This window comes from Parus major, chromosome 9 (assembly GCF_001522545.3).
Source record: "Parus major isolate Abel chromosome 9, Parus_major1.1, whole genome shotgun sequence".
NCBI classification, from domain to species: Eukaryota; Metazoa; Chordata; class Aves; order Passeriformes; family Paridae; genus Parus; species Parus major.
The window spans coordinates 5,780,719-5,795,057 of NC_031778.1; the positions used below are offsets into that span (position 1 = coordinate 5,780,719).

General features: G+C 42.8%; 1 protein-coding gene across 5 annotated transcripts in view; it reads left to right on the forward strand.

Moving 5' to 3' along the window:
- Positions 1-14,339, forward strand: part of PPP2R3A (protein phosphatase 2 regulatory subunit B''alpha) — a 56,357-nt gene that overhangs the window by 19,314 nt on the left and 22,704 nt on the right. For 4 of the 5 annotated variants that reach the window (XM_015637707.3, XM_015637708.3, XM_015637709.3 and 1 more), the window contains 2 exons: positions 10,563-10,823; positions 13,075-13,178. In XM_015637707.3, coding sequence (XP_015493193.1) covers positions 10,563-10,823; positions 13,075-13,178 — 365 coding nt within the window. Of the gene's footprint in view, positions 1-4,094; positions 4,242-10,562; positions 10,824-13,074; positions 13,179-14,339 lie in introns of those variants that run through there. The other variant, XM_015637711.3, reaches the window with a different exon arrangement.

Below are 14,339 nucleotides of genomic sequence, written 5' to 3' on the forward strand. Positions count from 1 at the left end.
AAATGCTAAGCAATGAAAAAGGAGAGGGAGAATCCTTCAGACCAGGCTGTTCTCTGGCTCAGCTGGCCTGTGTTAAATCTGTGCTAACTTATACCAGCAACAGACTTCCTCTTTAACATAAACCCAATTATGATCCTCCACAGAGAACAATAGGATTACTTGCCTCTTCATCTTCAAAACCCAAATATTTAGAAAGTAGGAAATGAATACTCAAGAAGTCCATCAGTTTTGCAGAGCACATAATAAGGGCATCACACTTCTTTTGGGCAGGCCAGGAAGCATTGCATACTTTTAGACTGTCCAACATTTCCCATTCTGAGATCCAGTTTTCCGTTGCTTATCTCTAAACCTCCTAACTATTTGTTTTGGGATTTCCTGTTCTCTGTGCCTGGCTTAAGCTGATTTTTTAGTATGTTGGTTTTGAAAAAATAGTTCAGTGAGAGCAGTACAGTTGCCTTTTAGAAGTCAGCAAGCTCCCTAGTACTTACCTGTATTTTTGTCTGTAGTGAGGAGGGCTATAAGGATCCTGGATGGACCAGCATCCAGGTTTGAGGGAATTGGGGGAAACTGGGACCAGTAAGCAATGAAGAAGGTGGAGATGGGGCTGTTGTGGGATGCTGTGAGCTGACCTGCAGAAATGCTGAGTGTTGAGGTGTGTTGGAAGGTAAAGACTGCTACTTTTGAGTAAAATGTCATATGCAAAGTCCTTGGAGAAGTTACTGGTGGATGTTTTTGACTTCATGTGTCTTTAGTCTGGCAGCTGTCCAGGTTGGTTGATTTGACAAAGTAAATTGAGCTAATGCTTGGAGTGGTGCTCAAGTGAAAGAACCCTAGAAAAATCTGTAAGCAACATGGTCCTTGTGTTTTCAGAATCAATTGTGAGTGGTGCAGGGCTTTGCTGCATGTTCTGCTCATGTGCTGTATTTCAAGAGCTGTTGAATAAAGTTCATGAATAATTTTGGGAGCAGAGGTCAGGGCCAGACTTTGATACAAAGAGACCCTTTCGGTTTTTGTCCCTCCACTGTTGGGTATCTCCTGAAGAGCATTTCTTGTGTTGTAGTGATCCAGAAAGAGCAGTTCTGCTTCCCATTTCTCTCTCCTACATACCTCTACTTCCTATTGTATGATTCTGAAACCCTCTTTATACTGACTATGGTGCCTATATATAAGTTAAACCTAACTAACATATTTGTTTCCTGCTAGCTTAGCAAGTGGAATAGCTCAGGCTGAGGTCAGATGGGTGATCCAGCCATTTCTGGCCAGGGTCTGTGGATCTGGGAGCAGAGGGTCTGTGGGGTTGATAAGACCACCTTTATAATCGTGCTGTATCTCAAGTGGTAGAGCCTTGAGTGAAGTACCCAGAGGCTGTTCCCTGTTTCCACATTTCCTCTGGGTGGGCTCTAGGTAGTGTCTGTCTAATCCTGCCTCTCCTGAATGACTGATGGAGTGGGTGTTTCTGGGTCTCTCAGAAGGTTCTGAACTCCCTGTGCTCTGAAACACCATTTTTCAAGGCCACACACTTTGCTTTTTTGCATCAAAATTTCTGTGCTGTGTGCTTAAATCAGGGGGCCCTAAGAAGGCTCAGAGTGGAATTAACTGTTTCTGAATCATGGAAAGTTAAGGTTGACCTTGCAACTTTGTAATTCTGCCCCCTCATATTTTGTGTACTTCTTTGTTTTGCAAATGTAATGATATTCTTATCAAGGATCTTGCATGAGGTGCTTAATTGTAAAAAGTGGCTTCTATAATGTCACAGTTGCTTTAACTTTGTTCTGAAATAATTGTGTATTCTCAACATGTGTCTAAAATATAATATAAAACTCTTTCTGGAAAATCAACTTTCATCTTACATATGTTAAAAATTACTTTGACCCAATATTGATAACATCTGTCATTTAAGCTATTCACAATTTCAAACATCAATTATTCATTACCTATTAACACAAATACTGAATAGCATGGGGCTTTTTTTTTTTTCTGTTGGTAATGGTTACTGAAATAACAAGTATTAAGTGAATCTAAAGTATCTCAGAATGAAAGGTGACTAAGAGAGGCAATCTGGCATCTCTCACCTTTAACCTGGGTCACCTACAGCAAGGAGGAATTTCTGGGTTTGTGGTTTGTGCAGTTGGTCTGGCTGTTGAGACCAGACTTTTCTGCTGTGGGTTTTGTCCAGGTGACTTTGAAGCTGTTGAAACAAGATCCTCTTACTGTCGATTTCTCATAGTACTCTATATCTTTATTTATACCCATTTTATGTGTTTTGAGGATAGAAAGTAGCATGTTAGAAACCTGCTATTCCAAAACACTGGAATACAGCCACAGTGAGCTGTGCCGCTGGATTACTTGCATTTTTTCAGGTTATCAGTGAAAACCTCCCAAACTTCTGAGATCCTTTGTGATTTGTTAATTCAAGCATGAAAAGTACTTGGATGTACTGGATTTTTAACTAGTGGCTGCAAGATTAGTGTGTCTCTTTAATGCATACGTCTGTCAAAGGTCTCTGTAGCTGGTCTGGATGCAGCTGGAGGTCAGAGATGTTCCTTGGGCTTCATTTCCTCTGCAGGCTGTAAGCAGAACATGAAGTAATTCATCACTTGCCACAGTTGATTTACAATAAATCACCTCCTGACATGCTGCTGCATGAGATCTGCAGCACTCCCAGTACAGTGCAGCCTCATGGGCTCTTTAGGTATTGCCTTAATGTTTAGATAATAATTGTCAGAGAAAGAAAAACCAAATTTGTTCCAAATGTGTTGCATATGGATCTTTATTTGGTGGCAGTTCCATTTTAAACATTCCTGCTTGCCTTTTTCTTTTTGGAGGTTATTTTTTCATCCCCATCTTCTTTGTGCTACTCTATTAGACTTTGTTCTCATTTGGGCTTTGTATTAACTTAGGGCTTTCTACAGGAACCCAGGAAAATACATCAGAGGCACATGTCCAGTAAAATCTTTCTGTTGTGAGGCTCACTGAGATCTTTGCATTTCAAATGCAATACCTTGATGGAAGCAAGCCCTACTAGCTCGAAATTGGGTGTTTTTCTGTGTTACTGAATGTAGCATCCTGGCAGAGTGGCTCACATTTTACAGTCTAGTAGAGGAAGCACTCCATGGGACTCTTTTGTATGGGAAGAATTGGATTTAGGCTCTTGTTCAGCACCATTCTTATGATAAGGGAGGGAGAACACACTTCTAAGAAGCCTAGGCAAAGTTGGAGCAAGGATTTGAAGTCTGCTTGCTCCAAGTTGTGCAGAGAAAAAGCAGACTATTGTCCCCTGAGAATTGCTTTGCCTCATGAGAGTTACGGGGAATGTGAGTAACAAGAATTATGCATTTTGATGTCTTTAGGAAACTGTTTTCTTCAGAGCTGCTTGGGAATGACTTCATGATCATCCTTATTGCTTGGCATTAAAGGAACTAGATGATTTGGTTTTTCCAGCAAGAAAGAAAAAATGATGTTTTTTGAAAATTATAGCCTTCAGTCAAGAGTGGGAACTAATGCTGCTCCTCTGCTTCATCACCTCAGCCACAGGGACCTCAAACCACTGCCATCCCACAGGCAGGGCCCTTGTCTGAGCCTGGTTTAACTCTAGCTGAGCCTGACTGACCCAGGGGTGCCCCTCAGGTCTCAGCACTGGAGCACACAAAATAGGAACTATTGGGGAAGATGGTATATTTAGCCACTTCTGCAGAGCATCTAATTTTAGAGCTCTTGGTAGTGGTGGTGGGTGCTTCCTTTCTCATGTCACCCCTGGCCTATTACAAGCCAAGGACAGATTGTCTGTCATGTAGCCAGCAGGGAAATAGATTCACTTGTAGATCATGTTTCTCAATTAAAGTATTACAAGAAGGCAGAAGATCCTGGTGGTACTGAAAGACACTTTGAATATTGGTTAAAATAGGGAACTCTGGCTTCAGGAGTGAGATGAATTGCTAGATGTTGTCCTTGTGAAGAGAGAGAAGACATAATATGTTGAAGCCATTTGTCATTTTTTGCCTGTAAAAAAATCAAAACCAAGAAAGCAACGTGCTGGTATTGACGTGGTCTCCTACAGAGTGCCAGTGCCCCTTCTGGAAAGGTCAACATCTGCTTAGGAGCTGCCCAGGATGATGATCAAGGAGAGTTCTCTGCGGAGAGACCCAGATCTGGGAGGGGAGCTAGCTTTCCTTTCCAAGGGCTGTGACTTTGTTCTTCCATCTCGATTCAAGAGGCGGCTCAAGGCCTTCCAGCAGGCCCAGGTTTGGATGCTTGGCATTTCTTTTATCTTTTTTTTTTTTTATTTTTTATTGGATCAGAGAATCAATCTGTATCCCCTCTAGGCGTGTCTATTTGCAGAAAGTTATTTGCAGCTAGATACCAGCAGGTTTAAAAATAAACCTTCCAGGCTTAGATTGCTGAGTTAAAATGTCTTTGTAAACAAGGGGGGAAATTAACAGCAAGGGCAGTGATTTAATAATGGGGAGAAGTATTGTAAGTCTTGTTTTATATGAGATTTTTTGTGTGATTGCTCTGAATGCTTGTTGTTGCATGTTGGAAGAACCACAATGTTCTGCTGTGTACAAATCTGTGCAGACCAGTCTACCTTGCTTTGGATTTTATGATTTTACCATCTCAAGGTGCATCTTTGTGCTGTTTCCTACCCTCTCTGGGCTGTGCCTGAAGGAGATGATAGAATCATTTAGTCTGGAAAAGACCCTGAAGATCACAGAGGTGTAGCCAAAGAAATGGAAATTGTATCACAGCTGTATGTTTTTGGTAAATCCCAGCTGCTGTACTCGCTCTCTGGAACAACTGACAAAAGATTGGATGTGCCAGGACACCAAATGGACGTGTAGTCACTCCAGATTTAGAAGGTTCACAGTTTGCTGAAAACGGCCCATCTTGAGTTTTATCTATATTTTAGTAGCAGATGACCCAGTGAGGAAGTTAAAAAGTTGAAATTAGGAGCAGTGCAGCCGTTTCCTACGAAACAGCATTAAAAATGCTCCAAAACATATCGTGGCACAATTTAATGCGTTCTGGTTACAGGTTAAAGTACATCTCAGAGGTTAAATCTCTGGAACGTGTGTTTTTCACTCCCTGGGGGAGAATTGGATGAGGTAATAATGTGCAGTAATGGCTTGGGCGGGGCCGAGCAGTTTGGAGAGACCGTCTGGAACCACAGCACAGCTAAATTCCCTCTCCAGATCACTAAGGATATAGCCAGGGTAGGGTTTGCAGGGAGGGATGAGAGCTCCGGGTAGAACAACTGGAAAAATGGACGAGGCTTTGGTCCATGAGCCTCTGCCCGGTGTGAAGCAGGAGCACTTTCGCTGCCGAGTGTGTTAGGAATGACTGTTCTGGGGCTGCTGCTTCAAGGCAAGTGAAATACTGCTGTGGGCACCTGCAGTATTCAAAAAAAAATGGTCTTTTTCTTCTTTTCTTGCTACCTTCTCACCCTGTGTCAACCCTTCTCTTTCCCATAGGTCTTTCTGTGAGCTTGCTTAATTCATAACACAGTAGAGTACTATCCAGCAGCAAAGCCAAGTCTGTTTGCTGCCTTTCCAAGGGGGCTAAATTGGTTCCCAGAGTGACAGTGGACCTCTGGAGGTGGAGGGCAGGGATGGGAGCTCTCCCACGTGGCAGCAGTGAGCTGTAGTTAAATGTGCCTTGTGGGGCTCTACCTGGGGCTTGGGATGAGCTGAGAGTTAGAGATAACTGGGCCCAGTAAGAAAACAAAAGTGCTGGCAGGTGAACAGGTGATTAGGTGGTGATAGGGAGCAGAGAGATGAATGAGAGGTGCTTTGTGGAACGAACAGATGTTGGCCAGGAAGGCAGGGGAGAAGAGTGTTGGTAAACTTCTATTTCAGGAGGTGGAAATTTCAGTTCTTATGCTTATCCTTTGCTAGACTATTTATGGACAGATCAGAGAGCCTCCCAGTGTTGGGAGGAAGGGAGGTCTCTAATCCAACATCTCACTTGTAGGAATTCTATTTCTAACACTGGGTCACATCAGCACTGGCTTTCCCCAAGGGTGGGAATTTGCCCAGCCTCTCTTGGTGACCTCTCACAGGCTCTATTTCCCTCCGTGTCCTCCAGCCTATCCCTCCCAAGCTGCAGTTTGGTTCCATTGTCACTGTAACTGCACTTCCAAGAGCTGCAGGCTGTGTTTAGCCCATCCCTTGCCTTCCCCTCTCTATCCAGGGCCAGCCAGTGTCTCCTCCTGCCTGATCCTGATCCCAGCTTTCTGATTTCCCTCCTTTACATCTCTGAATCGTCTGTTCCCATCACTTTTTTGAAGAGAAGGCCCTAAACTGGTCCCAGGAACCCAGATGCAGCCCCACCAATGTCAGACAGAGAGATAACAACTTCCCATGTTTTCCTGGCCTTGCTCCTAAGGCAGTCCAGGACATCATTTGCCTTATTTGTAGTCAGCTCTCACTGCAGGCTCATGCTCAGCCTGTGCACGCCATCCCCTCCACCAGCCTTTTTCTGCAGGGCTCTTGCTCAGCCAGTGGGTTCCCAGCCTAAACTGGTGCTGGGGGCTGTGTCCAAGATCTATAGGCACACTTGTCAGTGGAGGCATGTGAGGCTTCTGTTTGCAAAACTCAACCGGATAAGGCCATGAGGGACTTGATCCAACTTTACAATTAGCACTGTGTCTACTCCTGTCTAAATCCTTTTGGGTTTTTGAGTTGCTTAGGTAGAGTTTGTTTTCATTTTTGTTTTGCTGTGATTGGACTTTGTTTCTGCTAGTGAGTTTGCTTCCTAAAAGAAAATATTCTCTCCAGAAATGCATTTTCTCATAGGTCTGTGATGTCTGGAGCCATGTGCAGATAAGCCTTTGTTTTCTGTCCTTAGAAATGGGTAAGAAAGAGGCAGCAGAAGGTTTATTGATGGGAAAGGGCTTCAGGGAGGGCAAGTCTTGGGCAATAGATACAAACCAGTGCTGGAGAACTGATGAGCTTTGAGGATGGCTTGTGGCCAGATACCATCAGACTTCAGGAAGGCAGGAACTCTGAAAAATGAAAGGAGACATTAAGTCAGCACTGTGGACTGCGAGAACCCAGGCTGAGTCACTGTACCCTAGAAAAGAGGATTACAATATCCCATTTGGAAATAAAGCAAGAAACTGGTAAATATATTACCTAGTACTCTGTTGGAGCCTGGGACCAGGAGGAAGGAGTAGAAAGAATTTGAGCACTTGATGTTGATACTGCTTCCTTCCATGGAGTTTTCTGCTGGGACTGGCACATCCCAGGGAGACAGGCTGGGATGGCAGAGGTTTAGTCTGTGCTTTGTTTGTGTAGCTACAATGAGGCTGTAGTTCTGTCTGGTTTATTTATAACACAGATGTCACTATTTTTGTCTGCCTGTAAATAAATTATATGACTGGCAAAAGGTGATATAGTGGATGGATGGATTTTTGTTAGGGTAAATTACAGAATGCTAGAGTGGTATTTAAAAATGGCCTTTAATCTCGCCTTTTCTCTTGAACAAAAAAAAGAAAAAAGTTTATCTGTTAATGATTATAATAAAGCTAAAATATTTCTTAGACTATTTGTTGTTTCCTTTCTTAGTTGTCCTCTTTGAAAATGCACATCCCTCTTGGAGAAGTGTGTTCTGCTAGGCAAGCAGCATTTAAGGCTAATTTTTTGCAATAAGAAACTGTTTATTTCCAAGGAATTTCCACAGAATTTCCTGTCATACCTCTTTCTTAATTTTTTTTTCACAAAAAGTTGTAATTAACTTCTTCTTGTGTCCATCGTGGTTGGCATCTGATTATAGCCATCCCAGAGTATTAATTTGTAATGTTGTTCTAGGGAACAAAATCCTCAAGGACTAGTTGCTGCTTTTTTCTCTTTGTCATAAATAGCTCATTTCTTCTAAGAGGAGGAAGAAGACAAAGTTCAAAAATTGTATTTCTATTCCTGAGACAGAATGTGAAAAGCAGCTATCCCTGAGCAGGCGTGAATGAGTCAGACTTACTGGGAAGGTCACTTGGGAACTTGTGTCCAAACAGGCTCCCTCCTTCAAAGCCCTGCAGAATTCCCTGCATTTCTCCTGTAGGTATCTGATCTTCTGGTTTGTGTGGTGGATGTGAATCAGGAAATTTATACATCCTCTGAAATCCATACACACTGACTTGTGTGAGCTGGTAACAAGCATTGCTGGCTCTGGGAGTACCTGGAGGCAGAAGAGTTGCTCACGTTTTTGGGAGGTGGAGACCTGGCAGAGTTGTGATCCAGCATGGTCAGCTCAAGCCATGTGCCATTTTGGGATGTTTGTAAAATGCAGAAGGGGAGGAAAACGGCCCAGTGCTGTTGTGCTCTACTTGGGTACTACTCTTCACCTTCCAAGAAAACAAAAAGACAATTTTATTATTCCCTTGTACTGTAGGGGAAGGGGATGGATTGTTACAATGAAGAGTCAGTGTCCTTTGAAAGAAATCTTGGTTAGTGGAACTTTTTGTTAAGTTTGAGTCATTTCTCTTTGTTCCTCCTGGTGCTGGCCTGCGTATCCTGAAGAGATTAGGGAGCAATAAACTTGTTTGTGAGAAGTGGCCTTCGAGCAAACTGATGTGAAGTCTTATTATAGAAGTCAAGTGGCTGCAGTTGGCACCTCGACATTTTCCAGCTTTGCATTGTTTGTATGAATATGGTGTTGTGAGAGACTGGCAGGAACTTCCCCTCTGCTGGGATCCAGAAAGGAAAATCTCCTGAGCAGAGCTATGTCCTGGCTGGAGAAACCCCTGGCTGGGCAGGACAGGCAGGGTGAGAGCGGATGGTAAAAGCAGAAGTGGTGATTTGTGTGATCCCTGAGCTGGGGCCAGCTGCTCCCTCCCTACACACATTCACTCGGACCCGGCTTCGCCTTTGGTGCTCTCCTGAGGAAAGAAGCCAGGAGAAGGATTGTCTTTTATTTAACCCAGTCAACTGTGCTCTCAGAGTAAGTGTCCAGCTCTCCCCAGCTTAACCTCTGCCACCACATCAGATCACCTTCATTGTCCTACTGCGGGACAGAGTGACTGTGGCTGATGCTCACTCTTCTCCAGTACTCGTGAGTCCAGGAACTCCCTGAGCCTCGGAGCTGACCCCCTTCTTCTGTCCTGAAATGGGACAGCATTTGGGAGAAGAAAGAGGTCATCCCATTTAAAAAAAGAGCCATGAAGCGGAGGAATAAAGAGGAGGAAAATCCTTCTCTCTCTTCTTTCATGGGTCTCTGATGAATGGGTTATAAAGCATTATAAACTGCAGGTAAAAGTAGTGCTTAAAGAAGCTTTTACAGTTCTTACCTCTTTACCTTATTGAAAGCAAATCTGTGGCTAGTTGGGAGATTCAGTATGTGTTGAGAAAGAAGCTCCAAGTTTACAGAAAATAATGAAGCAAAGTCAGTTCATCATATACATTCTTCTGCATTTAGTGGACTCAGACTTGGCTGCTTTATCCTGAAACCATTTTTTTTTTTTAAATAGTTAGAATAAACAAACTGAAAGTTGCAGCTGTATTTACTTGACTGTTGCCTTCCGAGCCTTATCACATATGTTGTTACATTAATAGAACTCTTGCATTGGAACCATTGTGCAGTGGGAAAGCCTGTTGCCTCTTCCCAAGAAGGAGTGTCTCCGTGGGGGAGCAGGGAATTCCTTATGCCTCCATATTCCAGCAGCTGATTTTGCAGTTTATACTGTAGTTACTTGTCAAAATTTAAAAAATGGTCCCTCCCATGTCTGAAAAATTCCCTGGTTTAGAGTCTCATTGTGTACTTAAATACAAATGCTGTCTTTGATGCAGAGTTAGAACTAGAGATCCATTGGAGAGGGGATCCAGTGGGGATCAGCAGATCAGCCATATGTTTGTTTCCAAAAGGAATGAGGAAAAGACATCATGTGAGTGCCTAATGACACTCTGCTGGCTGCTCCTAAATCCTGATGGAAAAAATTGATTTACCAGTGCTTAGTACCTTTGACAAAATTAGGTCTGGGACTGTTTAAGTTGGGCACAGAATAAAAGACTTGCTGAAATTGAGAAGGAAATCTTGAAAATCTTTTCTTAATTTATCTCTGAAGCAGTGCTTTGGCAAAACTAATTATGTGCCCAAGGGATAGATAATGTCCTTGTTTGAATGTAAGCTTGCACATACTTTAGGCAAGCCGTTTGTGTGGGTGGGTGCTCTGGTTCAGAGAGGAAATACTAAAGAGCAGATACTTTGTTGTTCATGGGGCAGAATGACAAGACCAAGACCAGCATGAGAAGAAAAAGCATTGTTCTTGTCTGTGGTCAGTGGAACACACTGAGTTGCAGTGTGTTCTCTTGTGACTCAGTAGGAAATCATGATCCACAGCTATATATGTAAAATGCTTAGAGATAGGATGGGCCACACCTGCTTTTATGCTAAATTCGCACTGGTTCATAATGCAGAAATTTTTAATTGCCTATTTAAGGTGTATTTTTATCCCCATGCCATGATTTAATTGTTGGTGGACTTTAATTTTCTCCTAATTACTGGAAGCACAAACTATTTTTCCTGCTCTATGTACCATGATGTCAAAATGTGTTTGTTATTCACTGTATTTTCAGGCTCAAAGTAAACAAGAGAAGAAGGCAGGAACTTCATCCCCAGCACCCCTGCAGCCTGTGGTTAGCACTTACACTCCTCTGCCTGTGAATAAAGCCACCAGCAGTACCCCTGTGCCCATAAACATTCCACGTTTCTACTTCCCTAAAGGACTCCCAAATGTCTGCACTAACCATGAAGAAATCATTGCCAGGATTGAAGAGGCCTTTACAGAGTTTGAAGATGAAAAAGCAAACATCTGTGAAATGGGGAAAATTGCTAAGGTAACCACTGATGGTCTTGGAGATCTTTTCCAACCTTAATGGTTCTATGATTCTATTTTTTAGGTTTTTAATTTTGGGAGAGATACTTTGTTTTAGTTTCAGTCTATCTCACAGCTGTTGTAGGGCAAAAAAAGAACTGTTATCCTTTTGATCTGAAGTTTTTTGTTTAGATTTAGATAATAGTAAACAAAAATGAGCTCAGTTTGCTGATTGTCACATCAGATGTGTGTGTTTGTTCTTGCTTTGATTTATGAAGCAGTTCTCTAAGATTTCTTAGTAAATACAAATTGCATTTTTGTTTATTCCTTCATATTTCTGCCCAGAAGATTGAGAAGCTCGAAGCAGAAACTTGTCTGCCTCTTTGGCTTCAGGTAGTATCAGCTGCCCTTTTTGTGGCTTTTTGTAGCTGTCCTGCTCAGCTAGCATGAGCTGTAGGTGCTATTGCAATGTTGTGTGAGGAAGCAGCTTCCAGCCTCCAACTCCCTGGATGTGGAAGGGGGAAATGTCCAGTCAGCCCCCAGCCCCTGAGCCATGCAAGTTCAGTATCCACAGGGCAGGTGGTACAGCTGGTGATGAGTTCTGCCCTCAGGGGACAGCGCACAGCACTTGTGTGGGAGCGTACTGCACATGGTCCCTTCTATTTCCCTCTCCTTCAGCTGCAGTTTGCAGTGCTGCTGATCTAAAACCAGCATTTATCAGACACATCCTGGACTATCAGCTTGCCCTGAATGAGTCTCTGACACTGTAAACTGAGCAATTATGCTCTCTCCAAGAGCAGCACTTGTTTTGCAAGAAGGAAAGCTTTCCTGAAAGGAGAGACTAGTTGGTTTTCTTTGTTTTTAAAGGAATACAGTCTCATTATTTGTAAACCTGCTCTGAAAATATGAATAGGAAATCTTTGGTTGATCAGAAAATGTTTGAACAGGGAAATGGAAGAGGGTGATGCAGAAGAGACTTCTGCATTTCCATCTGGTCTCTACACGGATGTGCTCCCTGCCACTTAGTTATTGTAATGCGGGGTTCTGTTCTGTGGGATTATTGTCAAAGGTGCCATTTGGAGCTCTGAAATAAATGCTTCAAAACCAGCTACACAAAGAAAACAACAAAAAATAAACATCATTCTTTCCTCAGAGGAGCCAAACACCTGTAGAGGCACAGCTACCTGACATAGAAATGGATAAATCCAAAAGCAGTTCTTGGGCTGATTAAGATTCCCAAAGAAATGTGCAGGTGTGGACAAAGGGATGAGGATGGACTTGCAGGGTAGTCCTGCTTAACAGGAGAGGTGAAAGAGGCTTTATGTCAGAAATTATGCCTCAACTGCTTCTTCAAAACATTCCTGCTTCCATTTGTTGTAACATCCTTCTTGCAAGAATCTGGCTTGAGTCAGCTGCACTCCCTCTGAAGGCAATGTTTTGTGGATATTCTGATAACTTGTCTGGAGTTAGGACAGTGGCTGGAAAGGTCTTTGTGGTAAAGAGGAGGTGTTTGACAGTGTGAGCAGCTGAATGTTTGACACGATTTCCAAGCCAAGCCTTGCTTTGCCAAGGCCTCGGAGAGTCCACAATGCCAGAACTTTCATGGACTGCCATTGAGAGCCAGCAGCTTCTGCAGAGGCTGGTTCAAAAGTGCTGGTCAGGGAGTCCTTTGGCTGGAATCATTCTCTTTCCATATGTTCTTTAATTTTTGTGTTCCCCTGTTGAGACCTTGCAGTGTTGGAAAGAATGGACTGTGCTGGGTGGAAGGCACTGCACTGAAAATTGCAGGATGAGGTTTACTTCACCTTTAGGCATTTACTCATTGATTGTCTGTAATTAGACTTGAGGTTCCCTTGCTGCCTGTGAGAGATCATCCCTACCATATGAGAATGGGCCGTCCTCTTTTTAGAGTGGGTGGATGAGGTAGCTGGTGTGAGTGTCCTTCTGCAAGGAGGTGCCTCTCTCTCCATTCCACTTCCTAGGGAATTGTGCTAAACAGTTCAGACAAAGCTTAAGAGCTTGAGCAGTCCACATCCTTTTCCTAGCCTGAGAGGACGTGTTTCTCAGCCACTTGAAAAGGTACATGACAAAGTAGAAAGTTATGTGTGAATTCTCAACCTTGACATGCAGTAAATGGCACACAGGTGAGTCAGAAAACCATTACCATTTTGTTTCCCTTATGTAAAGTCTCAGTGGTGAATCTGGTGTGTAAACAAGCAGGTTCTCCTTGGGACTGCTTTTATATTCCTCCTTGCCCTGGTTTTTCCTTACAGATATGCGGCTGCCCACTCTACTGGAAAGCACCTCTGTTCAGTGCGTCAGGGGGAGAGAGGACAGGACGTGTCTCTGTGCACTCTTTTGTTTCCATGTGGAGAAAGTGAGTATAGCAAATGCAAAACTCTCTTTCTGGAAGAAGAGATCAACCTGCCTTACGAGTATTTTTATTTTTTTTTTCCTTCTTTTCCTCCAAGCTTTTCAAATCATTTTTCTCTACTTTAAGCGGCTTAAAAATCTCCATCAGCTTAAGATTTTTTTTCCCCCAAACTCTCTGAACACTTGTTTCCATGTGACATCCACAAACTTGGAAGTAATTGTATAGATAGTAAGATGTTTTGAGTTAGTTAGTGTATAAAATATATTTACAAGCTCCCCAGAAATGTAAGCTATTCTGAGATAGCTGGTGGTTGTCTGTGGGTTTGGGGTATATTTGTGACCAGCCTTATTGCTTTACCCTGGTGCACTAAGCAAGTGCCATTTGGGAACTGGGAGAGGTGTGTGATAGTTACAGGACATAAAGAGGAATGTGGAAATAAGCATCATCATACAACGGGGTACTCTGGGAGCTTTACTAGTTACTGCCTTCCCCAAACAAGCTGTTGAGTTCACCTGTGGGGTTTGACAGTCCACACTATGGAAATGGAGAGCTCTGGATGGATGCATTGTGCTTGGAGTCAGCTCTGACATGGAGCAGACGTGGTCTCTTGCCTAATCTTTTTCCCTCCAGGGCAATTCAGGCTTTAGTGTACTTTGTGAAACACCTGAACAGCGTCTCCATCTCCTCTCCAGAGAGAGTTTTAATTTTTTACTTAACGATTGCTCTTCAGATTCTTGATGTAGCCTTTAACCCTGAATTCCCAAAGTATTTCCTGTGATGATGTTGTCAAAACAGCTTCTAGTTACCCTGGCAAAATTACAAAAATGTTAGGGGTGACTGTGATCTAAGTTTGTCTTGACACAGACAATATATTTTCCTTCCTTAGGTTCCTCCAGATACTTCTAATTAATCCCTAATGTATGATACCACATTTTTACTTCTCTGACTTTCACATCCTTCAGATATTTACAGACTGTGGTCATGTCCCTCTTCTGTATCCTTTTAACTACCCCATTTCCAAGCCAAGCTTTGTATGCTTTTCTTACTTAATTGCTCTTTTAGAAAGATAGTATTTTTTTATCCCTTCCTTTTCCCCTCTGACAGTTTGAAAATCTTTGCTGGAAAGCTGAGAAAAAGAAATGTAGTATTTCTGGTAAAGTTCAA